The 22,668-nt window shown below is 46.5% G+C and overlaps 1 protein-coding gene across 13 annotated transcripts in view; it reads right to left on the reverse strand.

The window, feature by feature from the left end:
- LOC147439388 (uncharacterized) overlaps window positions 1–22,668 on the reverse strand; it is a 258,172-nt gene that overhangs the window by 34,606 nt on the left and 200,898 nt on the right. For 7 of the 13 annotated variants that reach the window (XM_086485235.1, XM_086485227.1, XM_086485239.1 and 4 more), the window contains one exon: window positions 872–926. The exons of 3 other annotated variants lie outside the window; for them this stretch is intronic. In XM_086485235.1, the coding sequence (XP_086341361.1) occupies window positions 872–926 (55 nt within the window). Of the gene's footprint in view, window positions 1–857; window positions 927–22,668 lie in introns of all 13 variants that reach the window. 3 more of the 13 variants (XR_015184590.1, XR_015184591.1, XM_086485230.1) reach the window with 1 other exon arrangement.

The following is a 22,668-nucleotide window of genomic DNA, read 5'->3' on the forward strand; positions in this document are numbered from 1 at the left end:
TGGGCTGATTGTGAATGAATCCAAAACAAAGGTTATGCTTGTGAAAACCAACCATAAGGAGAAGCCATTCATTGTGTACAACAATGACACACTTGAAGTTGTCGAGAGCTTTAAGTACGTTGACCTTGAGGTTCCAGCCAATCATCAGGTGGCATGAATGTGCTATGCATCGTTTGGAAGCTCAGAAGAGAGCGTACTATGCATTTGAGAACATGTGTAATGCAGAGGATGTCAAATGTTGGGTTCTCAAGAAGTACCTTTTGGACACATTTGGTGACACCGGTTCTTCTTTATGGAGTTGAACTGTGGGGCGGGAGCATCTCAAAGTTTTCTTGGAAAGAGTTTGAGGATGTCCAAAAGCATTTTCTTACAAACTTTCTCCAAGTTAAGACACAAACACCATCTATGCTGCTACTTTTTGAGCTCTTCCAATGGAGGTTAATGGCATGGCAACACTACTATTCTCACCGATCGTTGATAGCTCTCCCATACTACTTACACTCTACTGGTATTAGAACCATGCCCTAGAATACGGTATGATAACTTATAAGAAGCCCATGCAGAGCTTTACCACTAATCTGCAATCACAAAGGATTAATACTTTGCATTTATGAACTTTTTCAATGGGAGATTTCATCTATGGTTAGCGCCGAACCTTGGCTTTTCGCCCTCAGGGCACAAGGCTTAAGTTAAGCCTTTGTGCTTGAAGTCGGCTTATCTTTCTTTTTTTGATAAAGAGGTTTGCTTTTGTATGTTTTGAGATGTAGGTGTGTGGCTTTTGTATTTTTCACATTATTTATCCATAAATTCACTTCCCATGATAGAAAACAGAAAAGACATTTGTTAACAATAGTTACATTTAAGAGCTTACAGGATGCCATTGAAGTAATCCACGAAGAAGACGGAGAGCCCAAACATCTTCAAGGCTGCATGACCAAAAGTGGAGCTGATTCTTAGACATTTTAAGGCACATTGCAGTTAGTAGAACATAATTAAAAATACACATGTGCAAGTAGTTTCATTAATAAAAAAGAACTCTATACAGACATAGAGGGAATCAAAATATAAGATATATACATTTATATTCAATGGACATAATTTTGTGTTATCTCTCTCTCTCTCTCTCTCTCTCTCTCTCTCTCTCTCTCTCTCTCTCAGAGGACTACACAGCATCGACGGAGGCTGCATCAGAGGATTCGGATCACTTTGGCTCGACATGCACGACGCCCGGTCAAACTACTGACCATGGAGGAGTTTGATGAGATCCGCCAGCGACCGATGCTAGATCTCCTGTGATCTAGCTATCCCAGCTAGCTGTTTAGCTGCTTAGTTCACACCTAGCAGTTTAGGATTCCATAGTATTTTATTTTGTCATTTTGTCATCTTGTTACTCTTGTTACTCTGACTTTGTATCAGATCCACCACATTGTAACTTTCTGGTCTCATAGGTCACTTTGGCCTTTTGAAGACGTTAATATAACATTTCATTTCATTTCTCTCTCTCTCTCTCTCTCTCTCTCTCTCTCTCTCTCTCTCTCTCTCTCTCTCTCTCTCTCTCTCTCTCTCTCTACCAGACGCTAGACAGATAGAGGAGCAGCAACCACTGCAAACCTCAGCTCATACTCACACCCGCGGTGCTCTCATTGACCAAGCATTGGAGCTAGGGAAATCGAGACACCCACGACTGAGGAGAGGAGCTTCACATCATCGACGAAGACTAAAGCACAAGATTTAAGCAATACTATCTCGACATCCCGAGTATAGATGAGGATGGATTCATCACCCATTACATCACTCTTGTATTGGGTACCCATTGTATCAGTGGTAACACATACCCCACACAGTTCCAACTAGTAGAACTTCTAGATTCATTTCAATATCTCTTTTTGTACCCAAACATGGTATTAGATTCACCAGTTTGTAACGGGTTGATCTCACAGGTCATTTTGGCCTTTTAAGGACATTAATGTATCATTTCATCTCTGTGTGTGTGTGCGCGCGCGCGCGCACGCGCGAAGCTTGTCTCCCCCTGGGCAAGGGCGGCCTTGTGGGGGGCGTCAAGTAACGAGCCCTGCCCAAGCCTCAGAACCCTTGCCCTTGCGCAAGCCGCTTGCCTAGCGGTGCTCAAGGTGCCTTATGCTTGCAGCTCATCAAGTAATAGTTGGACGGAGTATCAAGTTAAACGGTTATTCTCAAGTATCACAGCCTTTGAGAAGGTGTTACCAGACCTATTTGTGGCACCGATGTCTTCCTTTGGCACTCCCACTTCACGTAAGAGCTTTCTTGCAGTGACAGTGGCATCAAGGAAGGACCTCGTCGCCCGCCAAGGCAAGGATTACAACCTTCGAGGCTCAAATCCAGGAACTCATCGAGGAGAATGAGAAACTCAAACAACGTTTATGCAAGCTTGAAGACGAGAAGGAAGTAGAGAGCCAAGCTCTACTTGCAAAAGCACACGAAGTTGAAGCCTCCCTCACTAAGACTGTCATGGAGGCTCAAAAGGAATCCCATGAAGCAACACCAAAGAAGATTGACACCAAGATACAGGCGGTCTTACAAGAATGTCTGCTACAAGAATCGCTCGGCCTCAAGGTCAGGATTGGCGGGCTCCACTGACTATGGTTCACCATCGAGGACACCCTCGAAGAAGCAATCACCAAGCTCAATGACATTCTTCAACCTGTCTTCATTAAGCTCGAAACTGTCTCTTGAATCAACGACACACATTGCCATGTACCACCCGAGCATTGCATACTCACTTTCAAGGACAAAGATGAATGGATGAAGCTGTTACGCCAATCTTCACTTCGGAAAAAAGTTTTGGATCGCTGAGGAACTGACCACGAATCAACTCAAGTTGGCCACTCGCAAAGCGGGATATCTTCAAGGTATCAAGCCGGAAATGATTAAATGGATGGGAGATTATACACATGGAGTGGATGCGTGATATGTTCAACCTTGCACTTCAACATGGTATGCCTTGTGATTGGAGTACTAATTGGGTCAAGCCTTGGCATAAAGGAGGGGATGTCGAGCATGTAAATAACTACCGGACTATAATGATTGGGACTCTTTATGGCAAAGTTGTTTGGGTGCATAATGGAGATAAAATTGAGTGATTGGGTCGAGGAGAATGGCAAGCGTGCAAAAGGACAAGCGGGTTTTCGTCGACGTCATAGCACCATTGATCATCTTGTCACTCTTCGTGTTCTCATGGAGGAAAGCTGGTTGAAAGGCTCATGGAGGAAAGCTGGTTGAAAGGCAAGCAATTGTAATGTTGCTTTGTGGACTTTAAGAAAGCCTTTGATATGATTCCACGTAACAAGTGGAGGAGGATGGAAGAACGCCAAGTGCCAAGCGTGTTTATGCTTGCGGTTTCTCGAATCTATGAAAAGGTGATGTGTCAATTGCGCATGGAAAGAGGAATTTTAGAAATTTTTGCAAGCACTATTGGGGTTAAACAAGGATGTCCGTTGTCACCAACTCTCTTTGGTCTATGCATCGATCAATTGAAACAAATGGTATTTGAATTTATGCAAGAAGGCATTGAAGAGGTCACTATTTGCAATGCGGTAATCATTCTTTTGTTGTATGCAGGTGATGTAGTGCTTCTAGCACACACTTCAGAGGATGTACACAAGCTTATGGTTCTCCTTGAGAACTTTTGCTTGTATAGTGGGCTAATTGTGAATGAATTCCAAACAAAGGTTATGCTTGTGAAACCAACCATAGGGAGAAGCCATGCATTGTGTACAACAATGAGACACTTGAAGTTGTTGAGAGCTTTAAGTACCTTGGCCTTGAGGTTCGGACCAGTCACAAGTGGCATGAATGTGCTATGCGTCGTTTGGAAGCTGGAAAGAGATCGTACTATGCATTTGAGAACATGTGTAATGTAGGAAACGTCGAGTGTTGGGTTCTCAAGAAGTAACTTTTTGAGACATTTGTGACACCGGTTCTTCTTTATGGAGTTGAAGTGTGGGGCGGGAGCATCTCACGGTCTACTTGAAAAGAGTTTGAAAATGTCCAAAGGCGTTTTCTTATAGACTTTCTCCAAGTTAAGACACAAACACCATATATGCTCCTACTTCTTGAGTCGGGATCTCTTCCAATTGAGGTCATGGGCATGGTAAGGGTTGTGGAGTACATAATAACGGTGCATCAAAACCCCTCACATCAACTTCCTACAATTGCATGGGAAGCAAGCAAAAAAGTTCAAAAGACATATAAAAGGAAGATCTTGAGCACGGGATGGATGCAAGACATAAAGAAGTGGTTTGGGAGATGGGATGCATTACACTTGCTCCATGATGCCTCAATAGACTCCCAAGTGAATGAAGTGTTTCCACAATGCCAATGTACTACGGTTTGGGAGGAATTTGGTGGGTCAAGCTTCATACATTACACCACCCATATTGCCCCCAACTACAAAACCATGTTCTTCAGAGTGAGAGGAAACCGTGCTCACCCTTACATGCTTGAGCCTATTCCCTTGTCAGGGATATGCACTATCGCACCCATTCGGCTTAGTTCCCACTTGCTTCGATGCGAGACAAGGCGTTGGGGCAATGGAGAAGAGTCAAATCGATTGTGCACATTATGCTCATTGCAAGTTCAAGAGTCCGAGTACGACACACTTCTAGAGTGCTCAGCTTTTGGTCACATTCGAACTTGCTTCCCTCACATTTTTACCTGCTTCCCTCACATTTTTAGCTATGACCTAGACCTACACACTTTCCTCTCCCAACCACAATGTGGGCTCTCCATTGCGACTTTCATCACCACAATTTTGGAGCATCGAGAGTCACTCTTCAGCCAAACAAATACTACATCACATGTAACTTTGGTCCCATAGGTCATATTTGACCTATGAGGACAATAATAAAATCTCTCTCTCTCTCTCTCTCTCTCTCTCTCTCTCTCTCTCTCTCTCTCAGACACCCATGTACTTCTGTGTGGCTATTGCATGACTCTATGCAATCATCGCACATTAACCAAAGGATATCACGAAGCGGTCGAACAGTGAGCTCATCACCTATCAAAACAATGCCGAAGGACACAACCCCCACGCCCCCCAAGGAATCAAGGGACATGACAATTACATGTACTACCCAGGACATATGGGGACTGCTATTGTCTATCCAGGAACAGGTACGACAACAGAATGAGGTGATTTCACGTCAAAATGACGACATCAAAGCCCTGACACTGCACAACAAAGAGCTGGATCATACCATTAAATTACAAGCTCTAAAGCTTCAGCAACAAGAAGACCATGAAAACGCTGCAATCCCAAGTGCTCGAACAAGGAAATCACATAACACATGTCACCAGTAGTGTAATCGATGCATCCGAGGGGTCTCCTCCATCTTGGGCCCAAATAGTAAAACAAGAGAAGACTATGGGGCACATGACAAGAGAAATGTATACGCATGAGAGCATGTATACGTATGAGGATCCTACTGAGTACAAGGAACGGGAGAAAAGATCCCGAAACATTGTGATACGAGGCATGCTAGAACCTGAGGGGGAAACAGTCATGTCATTGAACGTAGATGTTACCACCTTGTTAGCAGAAAAGCTTGACATGCAAGATGCAGGAGTATATGGGGCACATAGAGTGGGCCAAAAGAAGACTGATGCTCATCAGACAGTTGTATGCACAATGTTGGATGCTCGTAAAAGGAACATAATTTTGGAAACTGCACGCTTCTACTTGAAAGGCACTCAATACTATGTAAGTGAAGATAGAACACCGGCACAACAAGCAGCAAGAAGAAAAGCATATGAGGAATGCCTCAAGGAGAAAAAACCGACATCACCATTTAAGGATGCATAGGGGCACGCGACCCATGGGATCATGACCATACAGGTTACGAGTTGGAATTGTAGAGGTTTCCCATGGCATAAGGGAGAAGGGTTGGTAGATATTCTACCACAAGCTGACATACTCTTTCTATTGGAAACATGGGAACAAAACACATGCAGGCTGCCGGACATTAGTGGGTACATCAAGCACTCAGTATGGTGGACTGGTACCAAAATGCGAGGACAAGGAGGTGTAGCTATAATATATAAGGAAGAGCTTCAAAAGATGGTTGATGTATGCAAGGTTGACGAGCACAAACACTATATATGGGTTAAGGTTTGCTCATCAAACGGATTGATCTTTATCGCAGGATGCTATATCCCGCATTGAGAGTCACCTTTTTATAACACAAACCAGCTACCTAAAAAGGATCCCTTTGCTGACCTATGTACAGACATTGCAATGTATGCACGTGAGGGAGCAGTTGTCATTCTTGGGGATCTGAATGCCCGGATTGCAAACACATAGGTACAATTGACGGACCATTCACTGCACCCTGCGGACAAGAATGGAGAACTTATGCTTGGTCCTATGTGGGACAGATGTTCAAGTGATAACATCATGAATGCATAGGGGTCAACTATGATAAGTATGATGAACTCAATGTAGCTTGTAGCCATGAATGGTGCGGATAAGTTCATACACTCTGGATCATACACTTGTTACACGACAAGTCATGGAAGGAGTACAAATGATTATGCCTTGGTGAGATACGATGCATTGGACTTAGTCCACCGTTCTGAAGTGGGTAGCAAGTTACCGACCTCAGACCATACACCAATCCATATATGCCTACACATGCCAAGTATGCCTATTGTCAACATAATGAATACACCGAACTAGTCATACAAGATGCAACTCACGGAAAAAGGACTATGCTAGTCTCTTATATAGCTTACTGTTTGATCGGAACATGCCTTGTGACATTGAAGAGACGTGGAAGATCTTCCGACATGCAATGGAGGAAGCAGCAAGAACCATTATGGGCAAATATCAAAGTGGCAAACAGATTAGGAAGGGTTTACCTCATAATCCTTGGTTTGATGTAGAATGCAACGAGGCCAAACGTAAGATGAGAGGCCTATCACAACACTCAAATGAATGGGAATGTGCTGCTAGAGAATACAATACACTCACGAGGAAAAAGAGACGCATGTATGAACTCTCAAAAGAACAACTAGACTTGAGCATGTTCAAGACAGAGCCAAAGAAAGCTTGGCGTAGCATGAAGGGGAAGAAAGGGGATGTGATGGGAGATTTCAGCCCACACGAAATGTATGCTTATGTACAAACTCTGTATGGCCCGCCAGGGAGCTCAAGAGGTGATATACACAGGGCTGGCGAATGGGAAAGCAGCTGACACATTACATCTTAACTCTGAAATTCTGAAATGGTCAGGTAGTGAGGCTAAGAAATGGATACACCATATGATGAATCAAGCAATCAGCCAATACCTACCTCAAGACTGGCAAGAGAACTGGGTGAAAGCGCTCTTTAAAGGAGGTAACTGCAATTTGCTTACTAATTATCGCACCATCATGGTGAGCTCATGTATGGCAAAACTTTTTGGAAGCATTATCGAGAAAGATCTTAGCACATGGGCTGAAAATAACGGGAAACGCGCCATTTGGACAAGCAGGATTTAGAGCCCGTCATAGCACGGTAGACCATCTGATGACACTCCGGGTCTTGATAGAAAAAGCCAGGCAAAAAGGCAAAACTCTGTATTGCTGTTTTGTGGACTTCAAGAAAGCATTTGACACAGTACCTTGTCAAGGTCTATGGTCACGTATGGAAACTCTAGGAGTTCCTATGCATATCAGGGCAACCGTAGGGCGCCTATACCAAGAGGTCAGATGCAAACTCAAGACAAAAACACGTTTCTCACAAGAATTCAGGAGCACCATGGGAGTTAAACAAGGATGCCCTTTGTCACCTACGGTTTTCGGACTATGTAAAGACGAGCTTGATGACTTCATCAACGAGGCTATGAGAGAGGGGGGAGATCACCCTAGTATTGGCACTTTCACGCTTCTCCTCCTCATATATGCCGATGATGTAGTTCTGCTTTCCTACAATGCCCTCATTTTACAGAAACTTCTGGATGCATTTTGCAATGCAACAGGACTGTCAGTCAATGTAGCCAAAACAAAGATTATGTCAGCCCACACATGTAGAAATGAGAATCAGCCCATCATCACATATGACGGGCAAACACTCCAAGCGGTTGAGAGTTTCAAGTACTTGGGCATCTATGTTCCCTCAAACCATGCATGGGGGAGTTCAGTGCAAAACAGAATTGATGCAGGACATGCAAAATACTATGAATTTGAAAACATGTGCAAGCAGAGTGTCACAAAGCGATGCGAAATTAAGTCTATGGCATTTGATGCATGTGTGGTCCAAACAATACTTTACGGTGTAGAGGTATGGGGGGGAGTATCCCCGCTAGCACTTGGAACGACATTGAAAAGATACAGAAGAAATTCCTATGTACACACCTCGGGATCAAAACTACCACCCCATACTCAGTGATGCTTTTGGAGACAGGCAAGAGACCTTTGGAAATGCAAGCCTTACAGAGAGTACACAGGTACCTCGTGAAAGTTAAGATGATGCCATAGAGCCGTCTACCCCACAAGGCATGGCAAACCGGATGTAAGCCGCAAAAGAATTACAAGAGTAAGTTTCTCACATCTAGTCTTGTAGAAGACATATGGAAATGGTTCTCTAGATGGAATGTCGGACCATGTGGACATGCATATAGAGGAACACACCGAACATGAACATGGGCTGAATTTTGACATAAGCATACTTGAAGCCCTACACACCAGATGGAAGACAGCAGTACACAGGTCCAAATTTGAGTACTACGGCAAGCACATCAATACACAATATTGGGAGACCTACAAGACTGGGGACACTCATATGCATATAAAGACACCCATCTCCCACAGGGCAAGACGAGCCATTACTTTGATGCGGACGCGATCACACATGCTCAAGATTGAAACGGGAGGGTGGTTGAATATTAAGGAAAATAGGAGGACATGCCCACAATGCAAGTTGAACAAAGTGGAAAGCGAGGCTCATGTCACCGTTGAGTGCCCAACATACGCACACATCCGTGTTGAATTCCACAGCTCCTTCAAGGGAATGTCACCTTTGAGGAGCTTCTCTCTCGGATACTGTATCAGGGCTACATTGTCACTTCACAGGACAGACAGAGACAGTTGGACAGTTGGTTACAGTTGGTCTGGTTCACACTGGACGGACCCTCTGGGCTGGGGAGTGACGTGGCAGGGTACAGACGGTGGTCTAGTGGACATCGTGGCCAAGTCACCACCACCACTCAGTTTGGAGATAGACTTAGCTGACTGGACATTTATCAGCCGTTGGTGGCTCTTTATGGTTCTACATATAAGCAGTCGTTTTGGGTCATTAGTATCATCATCTTCATATATGGTCGAACGTAGTCGTTTAGTGTGAGTCTATACACAGAGCACTTATTCACCATCCCCGCACATCTGAGCCTCGACACCCCATTGTACCTGAGAGTCCTGGGCTGGAGCTGAGTGTGCTGCCACGCCAAAGTCTGTATCAATTCTTTGAGATAGTCGAGTCATTTGTTGTGGTCTACTGTTGCTGTTGTGTCTCTGTGAGCTCAGTTGTTGTCTATTGCTTCCTGTTTTCAGTTTGTTTTGAGTGAGATTGTCACGCACATTGCACTGAGGAGCACCCACTGTAGAGAGCACGACACATTATCTGCGCTACAAGTGCTCTCATTTTGGCGACCACGATGGGATCTCAACTGAAGTCTCACTCTCTGTGAGGTGCAAATCTTGAAGCTAGTTTGGTTTATCTAGCTTCGTCTACTTTGCCTGGCACTGTATAGTGGTCTGGTCCTCTATCGCCCTGGTCCATTTGGTCTGGTCCTCTCTCGCCCTGGTCCATCTGGTCTGGTCCTATCTCGCCCTGGTCCAATTGGTCCAATTGGTCTGGTCTCTTTAGCCTGGTCCAATCAATCCTCGTCCCTGGTCCAGCTTGGGTCTAGTAGAGTCTAGACCTGTCTTCAACCCGTACAGGTTTTCTTGCCCAAAACTCGGTTGGATTGGTGGTCACTGCATGACACATACAAGGCGGTCAGTCGAGCGTCAAAGAGCACTACTGAGCCCTCTGAAGTACTACAACAAAAGACGACCCTTGGTACCTAGTAGAAGTCCATCAACCTCATCAGCCATTACTCCACATACGACATCACCCATTCCTCAATCCGGTTCCACATCTTCCAGATCACCTTCTCCAGTAAAGCTCTCTCCTATTCTGCTACAGCAGGCTATTGAGCAACAGCCTCAGCAAGGGGCCATGGAGGCGTTGGCTAGTGTTTTGGCCAAGGTAAACATCAAGTTCCCTACCTTCGAAGGACTCTCTTCAGAAGATGCTGACGACCATGCAAGGAGGTTTGTATCTCTTTGTAGGGGTCGAGCGCTTAACAGGGAAGATGCTTATTTGGTACTCTTTCCATCCACCTTGGATGGCTTAGCAGACAAATGGTATAGCCAGTTTGCAAAGAACCATTTTGCAACCTGCGCAGCCTTAAGGCAACAGTTCTGTGCAACTTTCACGCCAGGTGACTATCAGGAGAAGGTGTTGGATGAGTTGGCCAACATGGTGCTCCAACCAGAGGAGACTTTTGCAGAGCTCATGACTAAGACCAAGTCTCTGGTTGCCAAGCTTCCCCAGCAACCCGGTGAATTCATGGTTAAGAAGTGGGTGGAGAAGGTGCTTCCCAAAACTTCTCAGCAAAAAATCCGAGAGAGTCTTCGACCCGATGCCACTTTGGAGGAGTTCATCGCAACTGCTACTAGGATAGAGGGGGCTAGGAAGGTATTCACCAACTCCCCTCACATAGAGACCCCCTCTGTGTTTCCGGAAAGTCCTGCTGATCCATTGACTTCTTTACGTAGAGAACTTGAAGCCCTAAAACTACAACGCGCTCTTCAAGAGGAGAAAAATATCTCTCTTCGCCAAGAGAAACCCCCACATCTTAAAGCTTTGGATCAAATCAAGAGAGAGCTAGAAGAGCTTCGGTCTCAACAAGAGACTAAGGCTATGGTATGGTGCAGCTCGTGTCGCTCTCCAGGACATTCTCCACAAGACTGTCCCCTTCGGGCTTATTGCCACTTCTGCGAGAAGTCTAGGCATGAAGACAAGGATTGCTACTATATCAAGGGATTACGGCAAATACAACAAAGTCTAGGTCCTTCTCTCCAACAAGGGCTAGCACATGCATCAAACATGGTGTCAAAATATAGCCATCAGAACCCGATGCCACCTCTGCTGACAACACCTCCTATGCAAGGTATGCACAACAACTTTACATCCCCTAGGTTTTATCATGCTAGTACTCCTTCATTTCTCCAAAGCTTCTACACGTCAGCATCCGGTCCCATGCAGCAAGGGCCGAGACCACCTCGCCCCTCAAATAGGCCAATTTTGTGCTACAGGTGCGGGGAGTATAGACACTATCAGAGCAAATGTCTCTTACCAGAAGGGTCCCCTCCTTGCCGACATTGCCCTGAAGCTAAGGATCACTATAGTAAGGATTGCCCAAAACAAAGAGCGTCCACATCTGCAAGCACAAGCCAAAACAAGCGGGAGTTTACATTCCCAAAGCTTAACCTCATCACAGTAAGCTCCATTCCACAGGCCCCGCCTTCCACTCTTGTAGTTGCCTCTCAAGATGGGTTGAAGCAAGTGGAAGATTCACACGGGAATAGAGAGCTGCTCTTGGCCTCAGCCTCCCTGGCGGTCCAATCTTTCCGTCTCCTGTCACACAAATGAGTCAAACTCCATTAGTAGCTGACAAACCAGCAGATAGTGTCAAGAGCCAACCTACCTCGCTTCTATCAGATAATGATGGTGCTTTCATGCAAGCACTAAAGGACTTGCAGAAGCTTAAGATACCAGAGCAAGATCTAATCAAAGGAAACAAGCCCACAGCAGAGTCTATCTTGAAAAACACTTCTCAGCAAGTGTCACTGTACGACATGCTTCGACTTGATGCAAATTTTTGAAGTGCCACCCTTTCCATCATCCAGTCTCTGTATCCTGGTGCGGGGCCTAGTGGCGGGCACCTACCTGTGCAGCCCTTGGAGTCCTACATGATTTTATATCCAGCTGCTCCCCTCATAGACTACAAAAGCCCTCCTCTCACTGTGTCTATTCTTGGGCATCAATTCTCAGGCGTCATAGTGGATGGTGGATCTGGGATCAATCTGATGCCAAAATTTACTATGTTGGCCTTAGGTCTGCAGCCTACCCGCCCTGCTCCATTCACTATAACATTGGCAGACCAGAGGACAGTCTACCCTGTGGGCATAGTAGAGAAGGTGCCTCTGATGGTACAAGACTTCACATTTAGCTTGGATTTTGTGGTGGTCAGTCTTCCTCAGGTGGAGGGAGGATTTCCTTTGCTGATTGGTAGACCATGGTTACACTATACCAAGGCACTTCATGATTGGGGAAACGACGCCATGTGGATACATACTCCCGGCTCCCCCATGCAACCAATTCGGCTCGCAGGAGGTATGGATCCAGTGGTTCATCATAGCTCATTGTCAGTACAGTCCAACCCTGACCTTGAGCAGCCCATCCCACCTGACGGGTCTGATGAAGACCTACTGCAGTGGTTCGAAGCTACCGCCTCGATGTGCCATGCTATGTCGTCTCTATTCAAAACTCACCTGTGCTACCGGTAACACTCTCTCTCCCAACTCCTCAGGTGGACACAAATGTCCCAAGCCCTACCCCTAAACACTCTCTCTCCCAACTCCTCAGGTGGACACAAATGCCCCAAGCCCTACAGCAGACAGTAGTCCTACAGCAGACAGTGGACTAGTCGAAGAAGTGCGTCAGCCCCAAATTCTCATGATTCAGATGATCCTCCTATGGAAGCCCTCGGCCTCGGGGAACCTATAATACATCACCGCAGGGGGAAAAAATGTTCTCTGCATGAACTAGTCAATGATTCCCCCCTCCCTCTAACATTTCCCAGGTTGGACGCCCCGCCCCCTCAAAAGCACTCAGTTATGTCTGTGTCTGAAGATTTACCCTTCGAGAAGCTTCCACCAGGATGGTTACAAGAAGAGTACGCGGAGTTTCCAATCGATCAAACACCAGCACATGAAGTCTAGAAGCTACTAGAGGCAGCTCAGTTCTCAACTTCTGAAGTACCCTCCACAATTACACCTCCTGACCCTATCAAAAAAGTCAACCTGGGCGACCCTGACAACCCTCAGCACGTCCTCTTAGCAGCTTGGTTATGGGAGCATCCCGCATTACTTGATCAGGTACTCTCTTTTATTCACTCTTTTAAGGATGTTTTTGCTTGGTTCTACAAGGATTTGGAAGGGATCCCACCAGAATTGGGTGTCCACACTTTACCTCTGGTTGAAGGGGCTAAGCCTGTCAGAGGCCGAGCTTCTAAGCTCAACCCAAAGTATGAAGAGGCTGTAAAGTCAGAGCTCGAAAAAATGCAAGAGGCAGGGATCATTGTACTTGTGGAGCACTCTGAGTGGTTATCACCCATGGTGATAGCGCCTAAGAAGCAGTCCAATAAAATTCGTGTGTGCGTAGATTACCGCGCGCTGAATAAGGTAACTATCCCAGGTGGTTTCCCCACACCTTTCACTGAGCGTGTGCTCGAAGATGTCGCAGGGCATGTTTTGTACAGTTTCATGGATGGGTTTAGTGGATACAATCAGTTAGGCATCCATCTAGGTTATCCTTGGGGCATCCCTGGGGTATTTTTATCTACACTAGAATGTCTTTTGGGTTGAAAAACGCTCCACCTTCTTTCAATCGGGCGGTATATCTCATCTTTTGTCCTCTGCTTACAGATCATCTTCGCATCTTCATGGACGATTTTTCGACCTTCTTTGGTGCTCAATGTTCAACCCGAGTGGAAAATCTAGAGGAACACCTCGCTCAGCTCTCTGCTATCTTCCTCAGCTGCAGAGAGGCACGCCTAAGGCTAAATTCTAACAAATGTCATTTTTTGGTCACTGAGGGCACACTTCTAGCCCATGTGGTGTCTGCTAAAGGTTTAGCATGTGACCCAGGGAAGATCGTGGCAATCTTAAAGTTACCACCTCCCATCAACCCAAAAGGGGTGCAGAGCTTTGTAGGTCACACAGGCTATCATCGCAAGTTTATACGCATGTATGCACAGGTGGCTCAACCCGTAACTCGCCTAACCAGTGCTAATGTTCCCTTTCAATGGTCAAATGCAGAGGCTGAAGCTTTTGCATACCTCAAAAAACGCCTCATTGAAGCGCCTATCCTGGTAGCTCCAAATTGGTCTTTTCCTTTTCACGTGCATATTGATGCCACAACTGGTTGTGGGGGCTGTGCTGACTCAGCATAGTAAGGAGTACAACCTGGATCGCCCTATTCACTATGCAAGTCGCCTACTCTCCAAGGCCGAATGCAACTATAGCACCACAGAAAGGGAAGGTTTATCTATTGTGTATGCCCTGCAAAAATTTCGGCATTATTTATTGGGGGTCCACTTCACAGTTATTACTGATCACCATGCCCTGCGCTATCTACTCAACAAGCCGCAAGTTACAGGTCGAGTATGGCGATTGCTACTGTTATTTCAAGAATTTGATTTCGAAGTTGTACACAGGCCCGGCAAACATCATGTCCTTCCCGACCACCTCTCTCGCATTCACACGGGTTAAGAAGCAACCGGGGTTGCAGACGACTTTCCAGATAGAAGTCTCTTTAAGGTACCACTCTGGAATAGTACGGCGATGTTTTGCATTTGTTTTCTACAGGCGTGTACCAAGAGAACGCTTCTCCCCTACAGAAGAGACGACTGTTATTGAAGTCTAGGAGGCCATTCACTCTGATTGGGAGCCAGCTATACAAGTAAGGACAAGATGGTGTTCTGAGGTGGTGTGTCTCCGCTCATGAAGTGGAGTATATTTTGGAGGATGCCCACAGTGGTCCCACTGGTGGCCATTACCCTGGTCATATCATTGTCTAGTGTGGCTTATGGTGGCCCTATATTTTTCGGGATGCAATTGCCTATGTAAAAGCATGTGATGTGTGTCCACGCTGTGGCCCTAAACCAAGCAAGCAGTCAAACCATCCTCTGCAGGTCTCTATGGCGTGGTTGCCTTTTGAGCGATGGGGCTTGGACTTTGTTGGTCCAGTTACTCCATCTGCTCAACCAGGCAATCATAAGTATCTCCTGATAGCAACGGATTATGCAACCAAATGGGCCGAAGTGGTGGCTACCATCGAATATACAGCCGCGACTGTTGCAAAATTTTTGTATGAAAATATTTTTTGCAGATTTGGGTGCCCTCTAGAAGTCACAAGTGATCGAGGTAGTCATTTTGTCAACGACTTGATCTCCACTCTCCTCACGAATTACAAGATTTTTCATCGCAAATCTTGCTCTTACTATCCTAGAGCAAATGGGCAGGCTGAAAGCACTAACAAAGTGCTGATCATGCTTCTCAAAAACGCTTATCATCTGCATCCAACATCTTGGGCTCAAGCTATCCTCGGCACAGTTTGGGCTTATCACACCTCCTTCAAGGCAACCACTAACTACACCCCATTCCAGCTAGCTTTTGGCCTAGAAGCAATTGCACCATATGAGTTAACTCAGGTTCAGCAAGAGTGGGAAGTGTTTGTGTCACAGCTGGGATTGCTTCAGCAAACCTCTCTCGTCTCTCAATGTTAGCAGAAAGCAGGAGGTTAGCCTTACATGCTCTCTAAGCCGAGAAAATTCGTCGCAAAGGGTGGCACGATCGCCATCTCCGAAGGCCGAAAATAACGCATGGGTTCCCTGGTGCTACTCTATCAAGCTAAGTATCTAAAGAAAGCTAAGAAGCTGGTTCCAACCTGACAAGGGCCATTCAGGGTATAGGAAATTTTGCCACAAGGAGCAATCCAGTTAGTAACTTTAAACGGTGTTCCATTGCCTCTGGTAAATGGCTCCAGAATCAAGTGCTATTACTCCTCTCAGTAAACAGTATACAACTATTCCGCCATCTATAGGTTCTATATCCCATCTCTCTCCTCCCCACTATCTTTCCACCAAAACGGGTGTTCTGTTACTGTCTCAGTTTCAGCTCTCCTCCCGACTATCTTTCCACCAGAACAGGTGTTTTGTTACTATCTCAGTTTCCTCCTAAGGTATTTTTTCTCCACTCAGTCTCTGTAATTGGGTATTGTCTTGAACTTCTTCAGTCCAAACACTCTTTCTCTAATTGTTTCTATCCTCATTCTTATTTGACGTTAAGTACTAAGGTCTTTCCAGTTAAGCTTCTAGTCTGGAGTCTCCAAGGGTCGTGGTTTTGTTCAGTTTAAACAAGTGGAATCTACCCAGATGGTGATTGAGAAAGGGAATGATATGTAATCAATGACTTGACGAGGCTCAAAATTCAATAATTTCTATGTGAGGAATATTGCAGAGTCTCTATCAGATAAGAATTTAGGAGCGTCTTTGAAACCTTTGGTCCCATTAGCAGTGCGGTTATTATGAGGGATGCCGATGGAAAATCAAAGTGCTTCGGTTTTGTAAATTTTGAGAGCGCAGATGATGTTGCAAAGGTAGTTCAAAGTCAAGTTGTCCTGTGACTGCAATCCACCTCCCATGTATCATCCTGGAGCTCCAAGAATGGGCCAGCAAGTAGACCAGCAAATGTTGTATGAAAAGCCCCCTCTTCCCAATTCGCCCAGTTTTCTCCCCTTTATCCCAATTCGTCCCAACCCTCCCTTCCCCTCTCCCCCAAACTCGCCCCCTCCTCTTCCTATTGGCCCCTCCCAATTCGTCCCACTCTGCCCTTTCTCCCAAATTCGCCCCCCTCTGCCCTCTTCCTATTCACCCCCTTCCCCTACCCAATTCCCTCGCCCCTATCCACCCCTCACCTCTCGCCCCTACCCTCTCTCCCCCTCGTCCTTAACCAATCCCACCCCCTCACCTCTCGCCCCTACCCTCTCTTCCTCGCACCTACCCTATACTCTCGCCCCTACCCTATACCCTCGCCCTACCCTCTCTCTCCCTCGCCCATACCCAATCCCCCCACCTCTCGCACCTATCCACCCCTCACCCCTCGCCCCTACCCTTACCTCACCCCTCGCCCTGTGTCTCCTTTGGCTCGCCCCTAACTTGCCTAAAACCTCGCCCTCCTACCACTCTATGCCTCGCCCCTACTGGGATCGCCCCAAGCTAAACCCCTCGACCCTAACCGAAAAATAAAAACCGCCCCTATCGAATCTACTGCTCTCTACATCAACCTCCTGCTAGTGTCGGGTCTCGTGTCTGATACACCCTTCCAACTGTACTCACTATGGCAAGAGGTAGCAAGAAACAGACAGAAGGTGGTAGCAAGCAAAAAGAATTGTTGAGAAAAAAGAAAGCTGTGGCTGCAGAATGAGAGAGTGAGGAGATGTCAGCAAGCAGTAGCCACAGCTTGGATGACATAACTTCGAGCGACCCCAGTGAGATGAAAGCTACAAAGCATACTCGCCGTCTGAGTCAGAAGCACACTCCGAGTCAGATGCTTCGAAGAGGACCATACAAAATCAGCTCAAAAGAAAGGTAAACAGTCAATCATGAGTCATGTAATCAAGAGGCCTGCAACATCCAAAAATTGCACCGCGTTCTCTTTGGATTTTTATTTACAGCAGCCTCGACCATCTCTGAGCGAAGTCTTTTCCAATGCTCAGTTGCAGACTCTGGGTCTCACAGCATTGGCCAATGCCGATTTACCTACCACTGTTCCTGCGGAGATGATACATCAAATATTAAAAGATTTTCCCAAGGTAAGGGGCCACAAGTTGACAGCTACAAGGCTTGGCCATGCCATGGGTATGACTAGCTTTCCATCTGTGAAGCCGGCTACACGCACTTTTTCTAAGCTGTCCAAGGATGCAACAATTCAAGCATGTCAAGAACTGCCAAGTTCGGTCACCCAAAATATGAAAGGAACAAACGGATTCTGGCAATCTTCAGGTATTACTTTCTCGCTAGTGATCTTCCTACTATCTTCTCCCACTGCGACGGCCTCTTCTGTTTGATCCACACCATACCCTGTGGATTCCACCAGATTCTCTTTACCTCTTTACAGTCCAGGGCTAAACGATTTCGGGCCCAAGTGCAATTTGTGCAGTTAAGCTTCAAATGTTTTGCAGCACCTCTCTTGGCATGGGTCATAAATATATATGTTAGCCTCGATGAAGTGGATGAGGTTCCACAGGGAACCCCGAAAGGGAAAAGAAAATCTGCAAGTATTCAGGCTGACCCTACAGATACCAAGAAAAAGAAGATCAAAGCAAAAGTGGCGAAGGATACAGTGCAGTCTTTACTCTCCTTGCCAGTTTCAGAGAGCCACCAAACTAGGGTGACGCATCTTCCGAGTCACACTCCATCTACTTCTACCCCTCGTTCTACTGTGCCAGCGCCAGTGTCTACTTCCGCTCCTCAGGACAAGATGGCCGCTTCGTCCTTATAGGATCCTCTCCCTTCTTCTCCCATCTTCACTCATACTCCAGCCAACATATCTCACTCTCCATCTACAACAACCATCTCAGAGGTACCTACTACACCCGTTGTACCGACCTTTAGCTCGCCGGCTGTACCACTTACGCGTCCTCCAGCATCCCATGCATCTGAGGGTTCTTCAGAAATGCCCGACTCTACTTCTCTATTTCAGCTTTCTGAGAAGTTACTTCAGGACTCAAGGGCTACTATTGCCACCATAGAACTAGGTAAGAGCAGCTAGCTGCCACGTACCATTGTCACTCCGCCACATATGCAGCTATGGAAGGATCTCTGAGAGTCGCCGAGAGTGCCACGCTGATCGAGATGCTACGATTTTCACATTACAACAAGTATTGAAGATTAAGTCAAAGATCATTGACGACCTAAGAGCACAGCTACAAGGATTTCAAGAGATGCTTTTGTATGGTAATAGGTCTACACAGGTTCCTGTGGGATACAGATGGACTGGGTCAGGGACACAGGTCCAGACTCCTGCAGGGTATAAAGGAGCCAAATGGTTACAGTTGGTACACATAGCCAGGGACAAAGGTCCAGACTCCTGCACGGTATAAAGGAGCATCAGCAGGTCCCTCTCAGCAGTTCTTGGGATCGTACACATAGCCCCCATTCCAATACTATACTTCACCGGGGCCTCAAGGTCAGGTACCACAGGTGCAGAGCGTTCCTTGCTGTGACGGTGTTGCTGGTGCACACCGCCATGGTTGTGTCACTAGGCGTCATGAGTACACTTCAGGGCAGGTGCTTCCATCCGCTGTGCAGCAGGTGGCTGCTCCAACCACACGGAGCCATTTTGTTCAGAACATAGTCCAGTAGCCGCAACGTTACACAATCGATTTGATGGCTCCCCTGGACGTCGAGACTTCTGGTGCAGCAGTGGCGACGACACTTTCTCTTGGGTGACAGGATCGCACTACTTTCTACTCCTTTCATTGTACATATGGTTACTTTTTGCAGTTTTTCAGTGTTTGGCTCGCCGAGACAGTGACCAGTCTTGTGGTGGGCAACCTGTAGCAGGGCTACAGTGTCACTTCACAGGACAGACAGAGACAGTTGGACAGTTGGTTACAGTTGGTCTGGTTCACACTGGACGGACCCTCTACGCTGGGAGTGGCACGTGGCAGGGTACCAACGGTGGTCTAGTGGACATTGTGGCCAGGTCATCACCACCACTCAGTTCGGAGAAAGACTTAGCTGACTGGACATTTATGAGCCGTTGGTGGCTCTTTATGGTTATACATATGAGTAGTCGTTTTGGGTCATTAGCATCATCATCTTCATATACGGTCGAACGTAGTCGTTTAGTGTGAGTCTATACACAAAGCACTTATTAACCATCCCTGCACATCTAAGCCTCGACACCCCATTGTACCTGAGAGTCCTAGGCTGGAGTTGAGTGTGCTGCCACGCCAGAGTCTGTATCAGTTCTTTGAGATAGTCGAGTCATTTGTTGTGCTCTACTGTTGTTGTTGTGTCTCTGTGAGCTCAGTTGTTGTCTATTGTGTCCTGTTTTCAGTCTGTTTTGAGTGAGGTTGACACGCACATTGCACTGAGGAGCACCCACTATAGAGAGCACGACACATTATCTGTGCTACAGATACACCCCTTCCCGGTAGCTTTAGGGATCTACTTTGCCAAAATAATGGATCATCACACAACACTCACACACAAAAAAGCTACTAGCCCACTACCCTACTCTCACGTGAGGGGAGCATCTTGTAGACCTTTTGTGGTCCCATCGGTCATTTTGGCCCCCCGAGGACGTAAATACAACATCATCATCATCTCTCTCATAGGTCATTTTGGCCTTTTGAAGACGTTTAATATAACATTTCATTTCATTTCATTTCTCTCTCTCTTTTGGCAAGAAAAGGGCTTGCATTCTGTGTACATAAGAGCCCTCTGGAGATGCACAATAGCCTATCACCCAAAGGAAGTACAAAAGTGGGCTAATAAGGTGTGCGCTATATAAACATCAAGGTGGCATGTATGATGAATGTAAAAGGAACTATTGTGGGGGTGCGTAATGCCATGTAATGCGACCACGATCTTGATGGAAAAGAACTGACGATCTCGCCCATCTGTGAAGAAAGATGCATTGCCGCTGCCCTGGAGGAGCCGGCTGAAGAATCCCACCAATTGCGAAGAGTATGCAGAAACTCTCTCCAAATGGCTATCAAACGGTGGACGTAAGGGAGGATTGAGAGCCCAGAATGTGGGCACAGCAAGCCTTCCACATGGTCCAAAGCATGATGCTGCATATCATGGTGAAAACTGCCTTTCGGTGGTAGAAATCCAACTCATGACCTGCATCTGGCATCATCTTTAAAGTGCTTGGTCTATATCCTAAGGGAGTAAGCAGGAAGACTCGATCTGTCGGCAAGCCCTGAAAAAAGGTGTGTGACCCTGCAAATTGCAAAAGCCATGCAACTACCCCCACGTCACAAACCCATCATGGATGCCCACTCTAATCAACAAACAACAAACGGCCATCCACACTGGCTGTGCATATGGGCAAACCCATAAACAGTGCCTCAAAGACTCAGGCTCCAAAGTACATCTTTGACAAGTTTGATGATGACTAGTGACTGCAAACCAAGAGCCTTCAAGCAATCCAGCATGTGCTATCATCCACATGAAAAAACATATCCTGCGGATGATCCGGATGACCCAGATGCAAGGCCAAAACTGTCGCTGGAAAGCTGGGAGGATGCGTTGATCATGCCACACCTATGATTGACGTGGACAGTGAGGTGGATGCTGGTTTGCAAATGAAGTCTCTTCCGAAGGGAGACTATGTACTCAAAAAAGGATGGAGGTGCTTCATCATCCCTCAATGAAGGCTAGTGCCACTCTCCAGAATCCCAGTCAAACTGAACAAGGGGCTTGCCTTTCCAAATCCATAGTCTCCAGAGTGGAGCCTCGTCACAACAATGAAATCAGGGTCGACAAATGATCTCCTCTAGAAAGAGACGACTCTAACAGGCTGCCAATGGGCAATCAGCCTCTGATCAGGTGAAACCTCACCCTGAAAGTCCAATCTGATGATGTGACGTCCATGATGGCCAGTCTCGACGATGCTAAAGACTAGAGTCCCCTGCTCAACAACAATCGGGTCTCCTGAGATGGGATCAAAGTACACCCACCATCCTTCATAGAAGGTAAAGGAATCTGTCCCTCAATCAAGGCATGCCAAACGGGTGGAATCGCCTCATCAATCTCTCTCATACGGGCAATAACCCCTCTATGAATCCGGTAGGCTGCTCCAATAACCTGTGCCCCAACCAAGGAAGCATCTGACCAACGGCCTAAAGAGCTTGCCGGTCCGTCATCCCATCCAGGCCAATCAATGTGAGTCCTCTCACCTAGCTAACGGCCTTCTGCATCTGTCACATATGCATTTCAAACAAGTGGCTGCCTCGTTACCTCCTCGATAAAAGAAGGCAAGTGTCGGATTCAAGCAAGACGTAAGTCCTTCCAAATCCGCAGCAAGCAGCGCATAAATGGTGACAAATGGGGAGTATCTAAGGGTGCATCTATGAAGATGAATCTAACGGTGGGGCGCCAGACACCAATAGCATCTAGAGATCCAAAACGAGGAGAGGGAGTTGTCACAAAGCATGATGCAGAAACTCTTTCCAAGGATCTGCTCCTGGAAACAATCCGCGTACTGTGAGCTTCACAAGCAGTGCCTTGCTGTTCATCTTTGGATCAATAATCCCCAGTCCTCCCTTCTCTCGAGGAAAAATGACTGTGTCCCAGTGGACTCGTGGTCGAGTGTCAGTAGAGCTGAAACCAGCCTGTAGGGTGGTAGACGTAGGCTTTCATCCGAAACTTTACTTGAGACTTTAGGACACAAAGAAACTTTGCAAATAAAAACCTGTAACGGGAATGGACACTTCAAACACACGGCTTGGAAGCTAGAGCGCTACCAAGCAGACGCCGACACCTGTTGGCCCCAAAGACTGGTGCCCCTTTCGGTATTTCTTTATTGTATTCAAAGAGGGAATAAAACCTGTGATTCCCTACAAGCTGCCCCGCATAATCCGGGCTGAAAGTGACCTGTTCTGGCCCGATTTCGGTAACATAACCGTACTAGGATGCTTCACAGACAATACCTTCATGCAAAAAGTGACTTTCCCGACGCATACAGACACTTTGCAAAACCTGGCAAGAATCTGCAACACGCTAAATTCTCTGTTTCTGCCCTCAA

The sequence above is a fragment of the Adiantum capillus-veneris genome, chromosome 16, assembly GCF_014529385.1.
Source record: "Adiantum capillus-veneris isolate H3 chromosome 16, ASM1452938v2, whole genome shotgun sequence".
Taxonomy (NCBI): Eukaryota; Viridiplantae; Streptophyta; class Polypodiopsida; order Polypodiales; family Pteridaceae; genus Adiantum; species Adiantum capillus-veneris.